The sequence below is a fragment of the Molossus molossus genome, unplaced genomic scaffold (genome assembly GCF_014108415.1).
Source record: "Molossus molossus isolate mMolMol1 unplaced genomic scaffold, mMolMol1.p scaffold_m16_p_21, whole genome shotgun sequence".
Lineage (NCBI taxonomy): Eukaryota > Metazoa > Chordata > Mammalia > Chiroptera > Molossidae > Molossus > Molossus molossus.
In genome coordinates, this window is record NW_023425357.1 from 883,143 (window position 1) to 902,090 (window position 18,948).

Consider the following 18,948-nt stretch of genomic DNA (forward strand, 5'->3'; position numbering starts at 1 on the left):
CATTAAGTGAGCAGCTAAACACGCAGGTCTGGAAATCTGGCGAAGGGTTGAGGACAGAGACATCCAAAATGTCATCTACTGTGTGTGCCAAGATGAATGAGTTTGGCACACTTTTCGGGAAGAACATTATTCTGATTATGGTGGCAGAGCTATTAGTTTGCCAGGAATAGGGGAGGTTACTGGCGCAGGACTGCCTCTCTTGCTTGGATACCTGGTTGATGGTATGTTTTATAAAACTTTTACTTAATATTTTCAGAGTTAGAGAGGAAGGGGGAGAAAAAGAAACATTGATTTGTTCCACCTATTCCACTTATTTATGTATTTATTGGTTGATTCTTGTAAGGGCCCTGACCAGGATCAAACCCACAAACTTGGCAGATCAGGACAACACTAACCAACCTAGCTACCCGGCTGGGGCGGGGCGGGGCGGGGTGGGGTGATGGTATTGAAACACAGATGAGGGAGGAAAGTGGTCATGGAAGGAGAGTATATCAGGAACATAATAGTCTGGCAAGTGGCCAAGGTTGCTTGTGGAAGAGTACACATGAGATGGATGCAGCAGCTTAGGAGTAATTAAGGCAAGATGACACTCAGGCCTGAGCTGGTACTTATTCACCACTATGAACTCTACCAGGATTTTATGAGGACTTTGGTGGAGCCTGGGGTGTTTCAGTCAGCTTGGAGAATAAGGTGATATGTGACCTGCAGCTGTGGTCACCTGTGAGAGTCACTAGGCCTCCGGTGGGCCACCAGTGAGGCTTGTCTTTGAATGAGAGGTTTTGACTGTTGAGGACTTATAGATGCAGCACAAGTTGAAGAGGACCATGGGTTTCTGAGATCCACATGTGCTTCTGTGTGGGTGAGTCCAAAGCAAGTAATGGAGCCAGGTAGGGAGGCCTTCAAAAAATTTGGGGCTGCAAGCGCCATTGGAGTGTGGTCTGTGGTGTCCTTCTCTTCCAGGCTGTGCATATATGTGATTATGAAACTGCTATCCATCTCCTCTGTACAGAGTCAGGTGTCATGGGTTTGGCCATTCCCATAACTCTATGATAGGAATCCCACCCTCATTACTGGGGAGAAGAGGAGGTGATTAAAATACAAGTGCCGCTCTGACCGATTTGTCACAGTGGTTAGAGCATCAGGCCGAGGACCAAAAAAGCTTGGGTTGGATTCCCTGTCAAGGACACATACCTTGGTGCCCAAATCAGTCCCTGGCCCCTGTTGGGGTCGTATAGCAGGCAACCAGTTGATGTGTCTCCCCCTCTCCCTCCCCCCCCCCCCTCCCTCCCTCCCTTCCTCTTTCACCCCTTCCCTCCCTCCCACTCTGTCTAAAAAATGTCAATGGAAAAATATCCTCAGGTGAGGACTAAAACAAAAAAAAAGAATACAAGTACCATGTGGGGAGGCCTGGGAGATGCCTTTGCTGTGGAACAGTAAGGTGATGGTGACAATAGGTGTGTGCCTGTGGGATCCAGTCTCAAGAATTATATGCAGTTATAGAGTTAGTATGCCTGATGATTCCAGTACCCTGGTATTGACACTTATATGACCTGTGATACCAGTGGAATACCCTGGCATGAGTGGGTGGAGCCCTCTATGCCAGGTCCACAACTTGAATATCTGCTTATGCGCCCTGGCCGGTTTGGCTCAGTGGTTAGAGCGTCCGCCTGCGGTCCAGAGAGACCCGGGTTCGGTTCCTGCTAAGGGCACGTACCTCGGTTGCAGTTTGTCCCCGGCCCTGGTTGGTCGTGCGGGTGGCAGCCACTCGATGTGTCCCTTTCACATTGATGTTTCCCTCTCTCTCTCTTCCTCTCTCTCCCTCCTACTCTGTCTGTACAAAAAATGGAAAAATGTCCTCAGATGAGGATTAAAAAAAAAAAAAAAAAAAGAATATCTGCTTATGCACCTACTTCTCTTGCTGATGGCTGGACCCCTATCTGTGATCAGTGAGCCCAGGAGCAGGAACAGAACAGCGGGCACCAGGCTGGTTTTCCTTGGAGTTGGGAGATGGGAGGAGGAGGGCTGGGCATAGAGTAGATGAAGAGGGAGGGATGTGGGGTTCTCAGTAGAGGACTTGTTTGGAGTTTCATCGTCCCCATCATGCAGGGCAGGGTGACCTTTGAGGATGTGGCCGTTACTTATCTGGAGGGAAGGGAGCTCCTTGATGGGCTATGAGACGTCTATACCACGATGTGATGCTGGAGAACTTGGCAGTTATAACCTCCTTGGGTAAGGTTTCAAACTCATCCCTGTGTCGTGAGTGAGTAGTCTCTGCCCTTCCCTTTTCCCCAGGAGCAGATCTATCCTCACACCAGGACCATGGGCACTGCTTTGTTCCCCAGTTCCCTGGGTAGGTGTTGTGGTTGGTTGGGTTGAGGTTTGTGCACTGCCCTCTCCTTCCTTGAGCAGCCCCAATACCTCCTGCCCTGCAGTTGTGCAGGGAAGGAGTCAGGGTCAGGAGTGTTCCAGTGAACCTGATGGATAACATCTTGCTTATCTTCTTGACCAAGTGACTTTGTCCAGATCCAAGGCACCTGTGTACCCAGGTACTACTTCCTTCTTCTAGCTGACATTTCCTCAAGTCAGCCGGCGCCAGGAAATACTATCACTGAAAAGCTTACTCCTTATGTGAATCACGGAGTATTCTTACAAGACCCTCTTTTAAAGTTAATCTGTGTAGTATTTAGTTTTCTGTTGGCTATAATGTGCTGAGTTGTTCTGGACTAGTGCTGGCTAGTACTTGTATAAGGTGCCATGCATTTGCTCATTGAGGGAGTTGGGTTGCGTTGGAAACCTATGGTCCACAAGAAGCATGAAACCCAGCTCAGCAAAAATGGCTCGAGGGACCGGGCCTTGAGGAATGGCACGGCGGAGGAGGGTGGAAGTCAGTACAATATCAAGATCATTCAAAAACCTATTCTGTGGAACTAATACATTTGGATGCTCCTGCGTGGCTGCACTCATTGCTGTGTTCCTCCCCTTTCTTGACAGTTGGTCGGATTGTCAACTCATACTTGTCAATCTGTCTCACTGCCAGCCGGGTAAACTAACATCTTGCATGGTGGTCTAAAACCTTTTGTCTGACCACTCCATCAGTAGTGCTCTCATATGACCCCTTATGCATAGGTCCCTGAGGGAGTGCATATCCCTCAAAGTCTTGAACACCAGAGCCCTACTTCGTGGATTTTCTGGGTCTTATCACACTCCACACGGTTAGTGTCACGGGAGAGAAGTTCTTTTGGAAAGTTTTTAGTAGAGAAGTGAATTGATATACCTGGCTCTCCGTTGTGTCACGGAGGTTAGTAACCGTCACCGGAGGCTTCTCCCATTCTGTGCTGTATTAGCACAGTACTGCTAAGCTAGCCCCTCCTCAACCTGAACCACATCCCTGTCCTGCGCACAATGCCATGGACTTGTCTGGGTGTGTTGAACAAGTGTGTGGTTTGCCCCTCCCACCACAGGCAGTGTGCAACTTCACCAGCTTTATTGTTTTCAGGTGTTGTCATGGATCACCGAATGAGGAGGAACCTTCTGAGCTCTGCGATTCTTACAAGGAGTGTTACAAGGTAAGGACTTCCAAGGCAGGTGTTTGGTCTCCCTCGAAGGCCAAATCCTTGTGAGCTGCGTGGTGGGACTTGAGATATATTTTGCAATTGACTGAGCACCAGGGAAAATGTCATTGGACAGAAGCTGTACGAGATGGGGCATGTGAGAAACAATGGATTCCAGTGCAGAACTTCAGCATCAGAAGCAGCACAAGGGAGAGAAGTGGCTTCAGAGGCAACCGGGCACAGCCTCGTTTGTGAAGGACTGCAAAGTGTGTGATCAGGGAAGTCACTGTCTGTGGGGAGTTTGTGAGGGACTTCCTGGCCAGCTCAAGATTTCTCCCAGCATGGCCACGCCCACACCAGGGAGAATGGGTCCAAAGAGGGGGGAAGGAAATGAGTGTGGGGCAGCCTCTCACAAGGGAAAAACTCTGTTCGACTCTGGAAGCTACATGAAAGACTTGAATTGCAAACGCACGCTCGTTCAGCACCAGAGAGTTCTCACTAGAGAAAGAGGCTACATGTGTAGTGAATTGGAGAAATTATTACAGCAAAAGATTAGAGCCTCAATGACCATTGGAGAGTTCACACTGGGGAAAAGCCTTATGAGTGTGGGGAATGTGGGAAGTCATTTAGGCAAAGCTCTAGCCTTATTCAACACCGTAGAGTTCACACTGGAGCAAGGCCTCATGAATGTGACTTATGTGGAAAATTATTTAGCAATAAGTCTAATCTCATTAAACATCGAAGAATTCACACTGGAGAAAGACCATATGAGTGTAGTGAATGTGGGAAGTCCTTTAGTGAAAGCTCTGCACTCCTTCAGCACCGCAGTGTTCACACTGGAGAAAGGCCTTATGAATGTAGTGAATGTGGGAAATTCTTTACGTACCACTCCAGTCTCATAAAACACCAGAGAGTTCACTCTGGATCAAGGCCCTATTGGTGCCTAGGGTGCACTGAATGTGGAAAATCTTTTACTCAGACTCCACTCATGACACCGCAGAGTTCATAGGGGAAAGGCCTTAAAGTGCAGTGATGTGGAAAATTTTAGCCAAAGCTCTGCACTCTTCCGCATCGGAGATTTCACCTGTGGGAGAAAGGCCTTGAGTGCAGGGAATGTGGGAAATTCTTTACTACAGCTTGAGTCTCTTAAAACACCAGAGCGTTCACACTGGATCAAGGCCTTAGCATGTAGGGTGTGTTATCTTTTACTAAAAGCTCTTCTTACAAACCATTAGATTCAACGCGAGAAAGACTTATGCGTGTAGTGATGTGGGAAAATCTTTAGCCATAACTCGAGCCTCATTAAACACCGAAGAATTCACACTGGATAATGGCCTTGTGAATATTGAAAAGTGGGAACTTATTTACCTTTAACTCCAGGCTTTTAAAACACCAAGTCATATTGCATGAAGGCCTTAAGAGTGTTTCAAATGTGGGAAGTAATTTACCCAAATCTAGCTCTGTTACATCCAGAGAATACAGTAGAGAAAGGCCTTTTAAATGCAGTGAATGTGAGAAGGCCTTTTGCTGAAGGATTTACTTATTGGATACCACTGATTTCAGATGGGAGATCTGCCTTAACTCTGCAGGTATATACTAGTTCTCTGTTCAGTGCTCCACATAAATTCCAGGAACTTGCACTTTTTAACCTGTCCAGGGCCATGGCCAGATTTATGTCTCTGGCACTTCTGTAGCAGAAGCCATTTCGTCTCTACCTCCTGGCTGGAGCCCACGGTGTGCAACATTTATCCCTTTCAGAATGTCCAGCGAAGTAAACTCCAATGTTCTCTCATTTATGGGTGATTTGTGAGTAGCCTGAGCACTTACTCTTTCCCATTCTTTTTTCCTCTCTGATGACTTAGGGCATGGACCTTGCCCAGTTTTGGCCTAGAGGACTCTGTTGGGCATTTGAAAAGATGGACTACATTTTTCAGGGATATTGTTGGTCTCACATGATTCCTGTGATGGCATTTTCCAGCCTCCAAGTCACCAACCCGGGAACTGTGCCTATCATTGCTCTCGTTTCTATAATAAAGGCCTATTGTTCAAGGCACCATTAATCTTCAGGCTTGTTGTCACTGTTTGGGGTGCTTTGAAATTAACTAGGTTTGCTAGCATGAACAGCTTTGGTGGGATCCCAAACTTTGTATGCCTCAGAGGGTATAGTATGATGGCAGAACATACCTCTTCAATTTTGGCCTAGTTTGCCTTGCTCAAAGCTTTTTTTTTTTTATCCTCACCTGAGTACATTTTTTGTTTGTTTTTTCTTCAGCTAGAGTGGGAGGGAGAGAGAGAGAGAGAGAAACATCTACGTGAAAGGGACACATCGAGTGATTGCCACCCACATGACCCAACCAGGGCCGGGGCAAACTGCAGCCGAGGTACATGCCCTTAGTGGGAACCAAACCCGGGTCTCTGAACTGCAGGTCGATGCTCTAACGGCTGAGCCAAACTGGCCAGCGCTCAAAGCTTTTAAGGACAGACTGCAAAGCTTTGTCATCCTCTTTTTGTAGCTTGAATGCCATGACTTTTGGACTTTTGTAGGTTCAGAATTCAACCTGAAGAGGGGATCCTTGTGACAACCTTCACTGCTTCTGAGAGCAACATGAACCTCTCTTGTTCATAGGGACTGTTTTATGCTCAGCACTGGTGAGTGAATGTCTGTCCCCACAGGTCCTATAGTGGAGCCATGGGCCCCGATGTTCTGAATTCTGTAGGGTAACATCACTGGTTTTAAGATTACAGGGGTCAGCCCTGGTCAGTTTGGCTCAGGGGTTAGAGCATCGGCCTACAGTCCAGAGAGACCTGGGTTCGGTTCCTGCTAAGGGCACGTACTGCAGTTGCGGTTTGTCCCCGGCCCTGGTTAGGTCATGCGGGTGGCAACTACTCGATGTGTCCCTTTCACGTCGATGTTTCTCTCTCTCTCTCTCTCTCTCCCACTCTATCTAAACAAAAAACAAAAAGTTCTCGGGTTATGATAAAGAAAAAAACAAACATTACAGGGGTCAGAAGGATCATTGTTATACAAGCACTGGGTTCATAGAGTGTGGAGGAGATCACTACCAACTGGTTAGCATGCTCTTTTATTTATTGATTTATTTCATTTATTCATTAGAGTGCATCTGTTCTAAAAGGTCCACAACGTTTAGTACCTATGGCTGTAAAAGATGAGCAGGTACAGAAATTCTTCTGTAGCTGAGAGTCCTGTCAGAAAATAATCTGAAGGTTTTGTGGATTTCTTTTTTTTTTTTATATCCTCACCCGAGGACATTTTTCCTTTTTTTTTTTTTTTTGTTCAGATAGAGCGGGAGGGAGAGAGAGGACGAGAGAGAGAGAGAGAGAGAGAAACATCGATGTGAAGGGACACATCAAGTGGCTGCCACCCGCACGACCAACCAGGGCCGGGGACAAACTGCAACCAAGGTACATGCCCTTAGCGGGAACCGAACCCGGGTCTCTGTGTACCGCAGGCTGACGCTCCAACCGCTGACCAAACCAGCAGGGCGGTTTTGTGGATTTCTGATACTCCTGCCCACCCTGGCCTATTCAACGAAGACCATTGCTGTGCAGGAACACAAGAGAAAGATCTCTGTCCAGAGATATGGCCTTTGTAACCCAGTCATTGTTCCTGTAAATTAAGTGGAAACAGTCTTCACTGTTCACTTTTTATTTATACACACACACACACACATAGATATCAGAGAGAGGAAGTGATTGAGAGAGAAACATACTTGTGAGAGAGAAACGTCGATCAGATGCCACCTGCATGTGCCCCCAACCATTGATTGAACTTGCAGCCGGGGTATGTGCCCTGATTGAGAATCAAACCCACAACCTTTTGGTATATAGGACAGTGCTCCAACCTACTGAGCTACACCAGCCAGTGCATAATTTACCTATTACTGCTGCCACTGAGGCAAGTGTCCCTCTCATGAGGAGAGAGAATGTGGAGTCCATAGAGTTGCCAAATCTGATTTTCTGGAGGATAAGACATCCAGACTTAATTTGAACCTATTTTTAAAGTTTTATCTTTATTTCTTTTTTTTTTAAGTTTTAATAAGGTATAAATGACATGCAATAATCTGTCCACATTTAAACTGTACAATTTGGTAGGTTTTGACATTCACGTAAACCCATGAAACCATCAAACATAATGAAACCTTTTCCATCACCCCCCCTATTTATTACCTTGTGCCCTTTAATAATCACTGTGTTCTCCAGGCAGCCATAGATTTGCTTTTCATTATAATTGATTGGTTTGCATTTTCTAGAATTTTATATGATTGAAATCAAAGTGTTTTAACTTTTCCTTGGGTACCCTCATGTGACATATTTATTTTGAGATTCATTAATGGTGCTTATCTGAGTTCATTGTTTTATTTTACTATTTTTTTTTTTAACCCTGATTCGATATTTTTTTATGGAGTTTTAGAGACATTGTAAGGAAGGGAGAAGGAGAGCGACACATCTATCATTTGCCTCTTGCATGACCTTGGCTTGAGCCAGAATGGAACCCACAACCCAGGTACATACTTTTGACTGGGAATCAAACCCACGACCCTTTGCTCCACGAGCCAATCCTCTAACCGCTGAGCCAAACTGGCCAGGTTGGTTCATTGTTTTTATATTGTTCAGAAGCATGTCATATCAGTGCACCGCTATTCATCTGCTTGTGGGTATTTTAATTGCAATTTTGGCCATTGCAAAAATTGGCCATAGTTCATATTGATATGCTTTCTTTCTTGTGTTTATACCTGGAAATGTAATACCTGAGTCAGAGTGTAGGTGAATGTACAACTTTAAGAAACACTAGGTTGTCATGTAAAATGATTGTTACTTTTGTATTTCTACCGGCAGGGTATGTGGGTTCCAGTTCTCTCATGTCCTTGGTAATAGTATATATGGTTAGTCTTAAATTTTTAACCATTTCATTAAATGTGTAGCAGTCTCTTGTTCTGGTTTTGCATTTCCCTGGTATTTCATGGTGTTGAGCATAGCTAGTGTACAAGAAATATGGGGAAATGGTGAGCTTGTTAAATAGTATTAAATCAGCAAGCAAGATCTAGAGTGTGGCAAATTTTAATGGACAAATGGTTTAGTGTCTTCATTAGGGGCATAAGAATTAAAAAGGGATAATGGGCCCTTGCTGGTGTCACTCAAAGGTTAGAGTGTCGGCCTGTGCACCAGAGGGTTGTGTGTTTGATTCCCAATCCAGGGCACATACCTGGTTGCAGTTTCAATCACCGGGTCTGGTCAGAGTTCATGCAGGAGGCAACCAATCGATGTTTCTCTCTCTCTTTCCCCTTCCCTTTTATTCTATCTAGAATCAATGGGAAAATGTGGGTTTGATTCCTGGGGGTCATGTGGGAGACAGCCAATCAGTGTGTCTCTCACATCAGTGTTTCTCCCTCCTGCCCTTTCCCTCTATCTAAAAATTAATAGAAAAGTATCCTTGGGTGAGGATTAACAACAAAAAAGGTAAAATGGTACATATTCGTTACAAGACTTCCAAGATACACCTTATAATTATCTGAGGATAAATTTTGTATTCAAATATCAATCTGCATCGAATAGTGCATACAACTGACAAAATCTATCACTTATAACACTTTATCATAATTTTAAATATGTTGATTTTATGTTCCAAAGTTAATAGAATTATTTAAAAGACATTGTTTTAGAGACATTCTGAAGGGATTATGTGTGAAATGACATGGTGTCTGGGATTATAAGTAATGGGGATAGATGAAACAAGAATAGTATAAAATGATAAAAAATAATGATTTAATAGTCTTCCATTTATATATATATATAAAATGTGTGTGTGTGTGTGTTTTGTTTTATTTCTTGTTAATCCTCACCTAAGGATGTTTTTCCATTGATTTTTTTGGATAGAGTGGAAGGGAGGGAGAGGATAGAGACATTGATGTGAGAGACACATTGACTGGTTGCTTCCTGCATGACCCCCAGGGATCAAACCTGCAACCCAGGTATGTGCCCCTGGCTGGAAATCAAACCTGAGACCCTTCGGTCCATGGGTCAAGGCTCTAACTGCTGAGCCAAACTGGCCAGGACTTTAGGTAGATTTTTAAAATAGCCATTACAAAGAGTAGCATATGTCCTGTTAAGCTCTCATGAGGATTATCTTATTTAACAGCCCAAAAATAATCCAGCAGGGGAATTATTTATTATTTCACCTTCTCAGTCCATGGGACGATGCTCAATCTACTGAGCCACACCGGTCAAGCTTATTTCACTTTCTCAATGGAGGGATCTGTAGCTCAGACAGGGTGCCCATTTGGCAAGTGTCTGTTGGGAAAGATTTAGTGTCCATGCTTTAGGACAGCTCACCATGCTCCCTTGTATCCTCTCCTCTCCCTAAGGGAAACATCTGACTCTGGCCAGACCCCTAAATTCCTCTCCTATGAGATGGCATTATCTAGTAATAACACCCCATACCCCAACATCACCTGGAGGACTCTTGGCTTCCCCCTACTCGTGCTGCATATTTTATGCAAACTCCTTTCCTCCAGTTCTCTTGGATGGTGGCACCATTGCCCTGGCAAGGCAAACAGGGTCATCAGTGTCACCCCATACATCACTGGCGCTCATTGCCACATGCAATGATTTTCTAAACCCAGTTGGATTTCTTCCCAATATGACTGCAGGGTGCTACCTCCAAGCAGTGCCTTAGTATTCAGCTGTCACCCACTAATCACTCACTATCATGAAATGAAAGACATTCTAAAGGATTGAGGTAACTCAGGCTCTTTCTCCCCACCCTTCCAGCAGGTGACTTTAGCCCTGACCACTCCCCACCATAGTAGGTAAAATGCAAATCAATGACTGACAATAGCTGCCAATCCCTAAGAACATTCCCTCTCCCCTCTGGGGAAACAAGACCATCCACTCCCTAATCTGGGCTAGATTAGGTCTGGCCCCTCTGTGTCCTAGTCCAAAAGAACTGAGAAGAAACTGACGGAACTTGAGACAAGGAGAAACTCTGTCAGGTCTATCGTTGTCCTGATTCAGGGTGGCCCAGCATCCTTCCTGTGTGTCTTCCTTGACATGGCACAATCTGCTGTGTTTTCTCTCTTGTCCTTGACCAAATATACATAGACTGACAAACAGGTTATGATGTGAAATGCATGCACTGGACTTGAAATAAGACCATGTTTATTAGTTTCTGCTGAGGGACATATTTTGTGTCTTAATGACGGTACAATACGTTTATTTGGATTTGTAGCCTTTCAGAGTATCAAAAGTAATACTTTTAGTCTCCCGGAGCATGCTCAGCTTTAGAGCCTGAAGTAGTGCGTCTCCACAACTTTACATGATCAGCTGCAGACAGCACTTGGCGGAAATAAATTGGCAATCCGTTTGGAGAGGAGGAGCAGCCCCCTGCAGGTGCCATTTTCCAACGCTCCTCCCAACTGAGCCTGGCCTGTCGAGCAATAAGCGCCTTAGGCCTCGTGGTTACTGGTTCTGTTGGGACTACATTTCCATCAGGCCCGGAGTTGAGTGGCAGCATTGTTATCCAATGGAAATTTAGGAAAGACGCGCTTCTGCGCATGTCTGCGTCTGAGAGCCGGGGACTTCCGGGTGCCCGCTGTGGAAGTTGCCCTTGGTTTATTCTTCCAATAGTGGGGCCCTGAGTCAGAGTTGAGGTGCGGGGCCCAGAAGGCTGGAGAGTTGGGTTTCGGCCGCGGGCTCTGTGCCGCCGCCCGGGGAACCCGGGACAGGGACCGCCGTGTCCGGGGCCCTAACTCGCCCGCTCCGGCCGAAGAGACCGATGGCGGCGGCCGCGCTAAGGCGCCCGGCTGAGGTGAGGGCGCGTCTCCCGGGTGCGGGCGCCTGGCACGTCCTGCAGCCCGGGCCCGGCGTGCGGACCGTGCGGCGCTCGTGGGTGACACACGGATGACGCGGGTGGGGGAGGGGGACGGGCCGAGGGGCACCCGGCAGAAGACGAAGAGCGCTGAGGCACCGGGGTTCGGCAGCCGGCTCGAGCCCTGCACAGAGCCCCCGTGTGCAGGGCGCCTCAGCCCAGGGAACCCACCGTGAGCTCGGTTCTCCCAAGCCGGCCCCTCCACGTCCGGGCTGCTGGAGCGGAGATGGAAGCGCAGGGAGGGGAGGGTGTCCCAGCCCCTCTCGGGCCCTGCCGCACCCACATGTTCTCCGGAACGTGTTTCTTCAGACTGTTCAGTGCTAGTCCTCCGGTTTCGGGTTTGGAGAGCCTGGAGGAACCCCAAGCCCAGGGTCCTCAGCCCACGTGAGGGTCCTATGAAGGTGTTTACATTTTTGTCAACCATTAGAAACCTGCGTGGAAGGTTATTCCTGGAACTGGTAGTAGGCTGTGCACATTCCTGATGTAAAACGGAGCTGATAGTGTTCAGGAAGGTACAGATCTCTTGTGACAAAGAGCAAGGGGGCAGCAGGAAGGATTAGAATGGCTGCCTGAGAAGTTGGGTGTCCACCCTGACGCTAACGGGGTTTGGAACAGAGGAGGGGGTGATTTCACCAAGGTGGTTCTGGCTGTAGTATCATCATAGACTGGGGTTGAAGGGGGAAGAAGGAAGATAGGGGGCCTGGGCTACTGCCGTAATTCAGCTGAGGGTTAACTAACTAGAGTTGTGGATTTGGGGATGTGATTGCATTCTGGATGTGTTTTTTTTCTTTGTTTTGTTTTGTTTTCTTCTTCACCTGAGGATATGCTTTTTTATTTTTTATAATCCTCACTGGAGGACTTTTTTCCATTTATCTTCAGATAGAGGGAGGGGGACAGAGAGAGAAACATGGACGAGAGAGGGACACATCAACTGGTTGCCTCATGCACGACCCCGACCAGGGCCGGGGATGAACTGCAACTGAGGTAGTGCCCTTGGCCAGAATCAAACCCATGACTCAAAGATATGGTTTTTATTAATTTGAGAGAGAAGCAAGGAGAGGATGAGAGAGAAAAATGAATGAGAGAGAGAAACATCGACATGAGAGAGACACATCAAATGGTTGCCACCCACAGGACCTCAGGGACAAACTGCAACCGAGGTACGTGCCCTTAGTGGGAACTGAACCCAGGACTCTCTGGTGTGCGGTCCGATGCTCTAAGCACTGAGCAGAACCGGCCAGGGCAGTGTATAATTTTTAAAAAGACAAACCAGCAGGTGGAGCTCAATGGTTGAGCATTGACCCATGCACCAAGAGGTTACTGGTTCAATTCCTGGTCAGGGCACATGCCCAGGTTGTGGGCCCTATCCCCAGTGAGGGGCATGTAGGAGGCAGCCAATTGAAGTTTCTCTCTTTCTCCCTCTCTAAAATCAATAAAGAATTTTAAAAAGAGTCCTGGCCGGTTTGGCTCAGCGGTTGAGCGTCGGACTGTGGACCAGAGAGTTCCGGGTTCGGATCCCACTAGGAGCATGTACCACAAAAAAAAAAAAACAATACACAGTTGAAGGAGGTCAGTGGTTATGAAAGGAGAAGGTGTCAGGAATAGAGTATGCCAGGTGGCCACGGTTTCCAGTGAAAAGTAGACATAGGTGGATGCAGCAGCTTAGGAGTAATTAAGGCAAGATGACATTCAGGCCTGAGCTGGTGATTATTCACCACTCTGAACTCTACCACGGTTTTATGAGGACTTTGGTGAGGTCTGGGGTGTTTTATTCAGCTTGGAGAATAAGGTGATCTGTGACCTGCAGATGTGGTCACCTATGAGAGTCATTAGGCTTCTGGTGGGCCACCAGTGAGACTTTTCTTTGAATGAGAGGGTGTGACTGCCGAGGACTTATCAAATGCAGTACAAGCTGAAGAGGATTTTGGACTGTAACTGCTATTTGAGACCATGGTAGGTTTAGAGTAATTTTGGATGCTGTTGCCCAGTTATGGTGTAAGGCCTGAAATTAAGGTCCAGTATTATGTGTTGCCTTTATGTGTGGTGGTACCTGGAAGGACTCTAATGACCTGAGTGTAAGTTGTCCTTCTCACTCTTCTGCCCTGATAAGGTGTCCTTATCAAACAGCCTTCTCATCAACGGGACTAGGTGCAGTTTCTGTTTATCCTTCTATATGGGTTTCTGTTCCCTACTCAGCCTGCAGTTATTCAGACAAGGCAATTACATCCTTTCACATGAACCAGGAGGCACCTATCCTCTCGATCCTACGGCTACTGCTTGATCACTCTTTTTCATAGTACAACCCAAACTTGTGTGGTATGTGGTGTCCTCCTCTCCTAGGCTGTGCATATATGTGATTAATGAACTGCTATCTGTCTCCTCTGTGCAGGATCAGGTGTTGTGTGTTTGGCCATGACCATAATTTTAAAATGGAAATCCTGCCCTCATCAATGTGGTGAAGAGGAGGTGATTAACATAGAAGTGACATATGGGGAGCCAGGGAGATGCCTTGGTGTAGAACATTGTGGTGGTGGTGACTACAGGCATGTAACTGTAATATCTAATTTAAAGAATTGTATGTACTTGAGAAGTAGTATGTCTGATGACCAGAGGGCCCTGTTAATCTAGACTTATGTGACCTTTACCTCCAGTGGAATAGCCTTCGACATAGAGTGGGTGGAACCCTCTATGCCAGGTCCACAACTTGAATATCTGCTTATGCACCTCTTCTCTTGCTGATGACTGGACTCCTATCTGTGATCAGTGAGCCCAGGAGCAGACAACAACACCAATGGCACCAGGCCTGGTTTTTCCTTTGAGTTGGGAGATTGGGAGGAGGACGGGCATAGAGTAGATTGAAGGGGGAGGGATTGTGGGTTCTCAGTAGAGGACCTTGTTTGTAGTTTCATCTGTCCCCATCATGCCAGGGCAGGGTGACCTTTGAGGATGTGGCCGTGTACTTCTCCTTGGAGGAATGGGAGCTCCTTGATGAGGCTATGAGACGTCTATACCACGATGTGATGCTGGAGAACTTGGCAGTTATAACCTCCTTGGGTAAGGTTTTCAAACTCATCCCTGTGCCTTGAGAAAGTGGTTCCTGCCCTTCCCTTTTCCCCAGTAGCAGGTCTATCCTCACACCAGGACCATGGGCACTACTTTGATCCCCAGTTCCCTGGGTAGGTGTTGTGGTTGGTTGGGTTGAGGTTTGTGCACTGCCCTCGAGCTTCCTTGAGCAGCCCCAACCAGGGTCAGGCATCTTCTAGTGACCTATTGGATACCACATTACTTGCCTTCTCCTTGACCAAGTGACTGTGTTCAGATCCAAGGCACCTGTGTGCCCAGGTTCTTCCTTCCTCTAGCTGACATTACCTCAGGTGCCAGGAAATGCCATTACTGATGTGGATATTCCTTAAATGAACCACAAGGTGTTCTCCAAGACCCTCTTTCAAAGTTCTCCATGTAGTATTTTGTTTCCTTTTCTGTTGACTATCATGTGCTGAGTTGTTCTGGGTTAGTGTTGGCTACTCCTCTGTGCCGTCTTTTTTTTAGTACTTGTATAAGGTGCCATGCATTTGCTTATTGAAGGAGTTGGGTTGCGTTGGAAACCTATGGTCCACAAGACATGCATGAACCCAGGCTCAGCAAAGTGGCTCAGAGGGAGCCTGGCCTTGAGGAGTGGCACCCGGAGGAGGGTGTGAATTCAGATCATTCCAAACACCTATTCTGTGGAACTAATACTTTGATGCTCATGCCAGTGGCTGCACTTCATTGCTGTGTGTCCTTCCCCTTTCTTGACAGTTTGCGGATTTGTCAACTCTATCACTTGTTACTTCTGTTCTCACTTCCAGCCTGGGGTTAACCTCACATCTCTGCATGGTGTCTAACCCTTTTTTCTGACCACTCCATCAGTAGTGCTCTCCTCATTGACCCCTATGCATAGGGTCCTGAGGGATGTGCATATCCCTAAAAGTCCTTGAACACCAGCTGCCCTACTTTCGTTGTATTTTCTTGGGTCTTATCACACCCTTCCACACAGCGTTCGTGTGTCACCAGGAGAGAAGTTCTTTTGGAAAGTTTTTAGTAGAGAAGTGAATTGTACACCCTGGCTCTCCTCTCTGTGTCACTGCATGGTAGTGACCTTCACCTGTGAGGCCTCTCCCATTCTGTGCTCTTTATTAGCACAGTACTGCTAAGCAGCCCCATCCTCAACCTGAACCACCTCCCTGGTCCTGCGCACAATGCCAGGGACTTGTTCCTGGGTGTGTCTGACACACACGTGTGTGGTTTGCCCCCTCCCACCACAGGCAATGTGCACTTCACCAGCATTTCTTGTTTTCAGGTTGTTGTCATGGATCCCAGAATGAGGAGGCACCTTCTGAGCTCTGCGATTCTTTACAAGGAGTGTTACAGGTCAGGACTTCCAAGGCAGGTGTGTCTCCCTCGAAGGCCCATCCTTGTGAGCTGTGTGGTGTGGACTTGAGATATATTTTGCACTTGACTGAGCACCAGGGAACATGTCATTGGCAGAAGCTGTACGAGATTGGGGCATGTGAGAAACAATTGGATTCCAGTGCAGAACTTCAGCATCAGAAGCAGCACACGGGAGAGAAGTGCTTCAGAAGCAACACGGGCACAGCCTCGTTTGTGAAGGACTGCAAATTGTGTGCATCAGGGAAGTCCCTGTCCTGTGGGGAGGTTGTGAGGGACTTCCTGGCCAGCTCAAGATTTCTCCAGCATCAGGCCACGCACACCAGGGAGAAGTCAAAGAGGAAAACTGAGTGTGGGGCAGCCTCTCACAGGGGAAAAACTCTGTTGGACTCTGGAAACTGCACGAAAGACTTAAATTGCAAATACAAGCTCGTTCAGCATCAGAGAGTTCTCACTAGAGACAGAGGCTATATGTGCAGTGAATGTGGGAAATCTTTTAGTAAAAGCTATAGCCTCAATGACCATTGGAGAGTTCACACTGGGGAAAAGCCTTATGAATGTGGGGAATGTGGGAAGTCCTTTAGGCACATCTCTAGCCTCAGTCGGCACCGTAGAGTTCACACTGGAGCAAGGCCTCATGAGTGTGACTTATGTGGAAAGTTGTTTACCTACAAGTCTAACCTCCTTCAACACCGCATTGTTCACACTGGAGAAAAGCCTTATGAATGTAGTGAATGTGGGAAATTCTTTACCTACCACTCTAGTCTCATAAAACACCAGAGAGTTCACTCTGGATCAAGGCCCTATGGGTGCAGTGAATGTGGAAAATCTTTTACTCTAAACTCTAGCCTCATTGAACACCGTAGAATTCATAGTGGGGAAAGGCCTTATAAGTGCAGTGAATGTGGCAAATCTTTTAGCCAAAGCTCTGCGCTTCTTGAGCATCGGAGAGCTCATACTGGAGAAAGGCCTTATGAGTGCAGTGAATGTGGGAAATTCTTTACTTACAGTTCCAATCTCTTAAAACACCAAAGAGTTCACACTGGAGAAAGGCCTTATGAGTGTAGTGAATGTGGGAAATCTTTTAGCCAAAGCTCTGCGCTTACTCAGCATCGGAGAGTTCACACTAGAGAAAGACCTTATGAGTGCAGTGAATGTGGGAAATTCTTTCTTTACAGCTCCAATCTCTTAAAACACCAGAGAGTTCACACTGGAGAAAGGCCTTATGAGTGTAGTGAATGTGGGAAATCTTTTAGCCAAAGCTATATGCTTACTCAGCATCGGAGAGTTCACACTAGAGAAAGACCTTATGAGTGTAGCGAATGTGGGAAATCTTTTAGCCATAACTCAAGCCTCATTAAACACCGAAGAGTTCACACTGGGTAAAGGTCTTTTATGTACTGGAATGTGAGAAATGATTTACTTTTACCTCCAGGCTCCTAAAATACTGTATAACATTGGGTGAAGGCCTTATGATTGTGGCAAATCATTTACCAAAGGTTGGCCTTGTTATATCCAGGGAAATTAGAGAATGGCCTTATATTTGTAGTGAATGTGTCATGGCCTTCAGCCTAAGAATTTACTTTATTGGACACAACAGATTTTTTGGTTAAGGATTTAGGGACATTTTAATTATTTTTAAAGAAGTTTATTGATTCTTAGAGAAAGAAATACCTATGTAACATACGTGGACTCCTCCTAGTGGGGGTCAACCCTGCAACCTGAGCATGCCCTGAACAGGAATCAAACTGTCAATCCCTGGGTGCTCTGTTCAAGTGACAACTGAGCCACACTGGCCTGGGCACCACAGATTTCAAATAACAGTATTGTCTTCACTGTGCAGGTATATGCTATTTCTTGGTTCAGTGTACCACCACTGGAGGCAATCCCTTATGAAGGTGTCAGTTGCCTGTATTGGGCCTCCTACATCTGAACATCCAAGTAAATTCTTGGTACATGAGAACTGGATTGCACTTTTCAACCTGCCCAGGGCCAAGGCCGGAGTTATGTCCCTGGCAGTTCTGTAATAGAAGCCATTTCAACTCTACCTCCAGGGTAAGGCTCGTGTATTTTTGCTGCCACTGAGGCAAATGTGCCTCATGAAGAGAGAGAATGTGGAGTCAGTACAGTTGCCGAACCTGATATTCTAAAGGATAAGAAATCCAGACTTAATTCAAACCTATTTTTGAAGTTTATTAAGGTGTAAATGACATGTAATAATCTATCCACATTTATTTATTTAAATTTTTAAAAAGTTTTTATCCTCACCCGAGGATACTTTTCCATACTTTGTTCAGATAGAGTGGGGAGAGAGAGAGAGAAACATTGATGTGAAAGGGACCCATTGAGTGGCTGCTACCCGCATGACCCAACCAGGGCCAGGGACAAACTGCAAGTGAGGTACATGTCCTTAGTGGGAACCAAACCTGGGTCTCTGGACCACAGGCTCATGCTCTAACCACAGAGCCAAACAGGCCAGGGCTCTATCCACATTTAAACTGTAATTTGGTAAGTTTTGACATTCATGTAAACTGTGAAACCATCAAACATAATAACCCTTCCCATCACCCTCTTATTTACCTTGTGCCCTTTAATAATCACTGTGTCCTCCAGGCAGTCATAGATTTGCTTTTCTTAGTATTTTACATGATTGAAATCATAAAGTGTTTAGTCTTTTCCTTGGGTGCCCTCAAGTGACTTGTTTATTTTGAGATTCATTAATGCTCCTTATCTGAAAAGTTCATTGTTTGTTTGTTTTTTTTGTTTGGTTGGTTTTTATTCTCACCTGAGGACATTTTTTGCATTTATCTTTAGATAGAGCAGAAGGGAGAGAAGGGGGAAGAGAGAGACACACATTGATATGAGAAAGACACATCGACTGCTTGCCACTCACAGGACCCCAATCGGAGCGGGGACAAACTGCAACCGAGGTACCTGCCCTTAGTGGGAACCGAACCCAGGTCTCTCTGGACCACAGGCTGATGCTCTAACCACTGAGCAAAACTGGCCAGGGTAGTTCGTTATTTTTATATTGTTCAGAAGCATGTCAAATTGATGTACCACTATTTATTTGCTTATGGATAT

The 18,948-nt window shown here is 46.3% G+C and overlaps 1 protein-coding gene and 1 long non-coding RNA gene across 3 annotated transcripts; both read left to right on the forward strand.

Moving 5' to 3' along the window:
- Positions 1–2,153: 2,153 nt before the first annotated feature.
- Positions 2,154–18,085, forward strand: LOC118638550 (zinc finger protein 154-like). 2 transcript variants are annotated; one of them, XM_036274552.1, is made up of 5 exons: positions 2,154–2,229; positions 13,826–13,979; positions 14,369–14,490; positions 15,776–15,865; positions 15,964–16,073. In XM_036274552.1, exons 1-5 carry the CDS (start codon positions 2,172–2,174, stop codon positions 15,987–15,989), a joined length of 450 nt encoding a protein of 149 aa, XP_036130445.1. In that variant the 5' UTR covers positions 2,154–2,171; the 3' UTR covers positions 15,990–16,073. The 2 variants fall into 2 exon arrangements, with proteins under 2 accessions (XP_036130445.1, XP_036130444.1); XM_036274551.1 differs by having other exon boundaries at positions 15,776–18,085.
- Positions 4,838–6,773, forward strand: LOC118638561. Its single transcript, XR_004961119.1, has 3 exons — positions 4,838–5,140; positions 6,096–6,200; positions 6,667–6,773. It is a non-coding gene; the product is annotated as an uncharacterized LOC118638561 (long non-coding RNA).
- Positions 18,086–18,948: the final 863 nt, after the last annotated feature.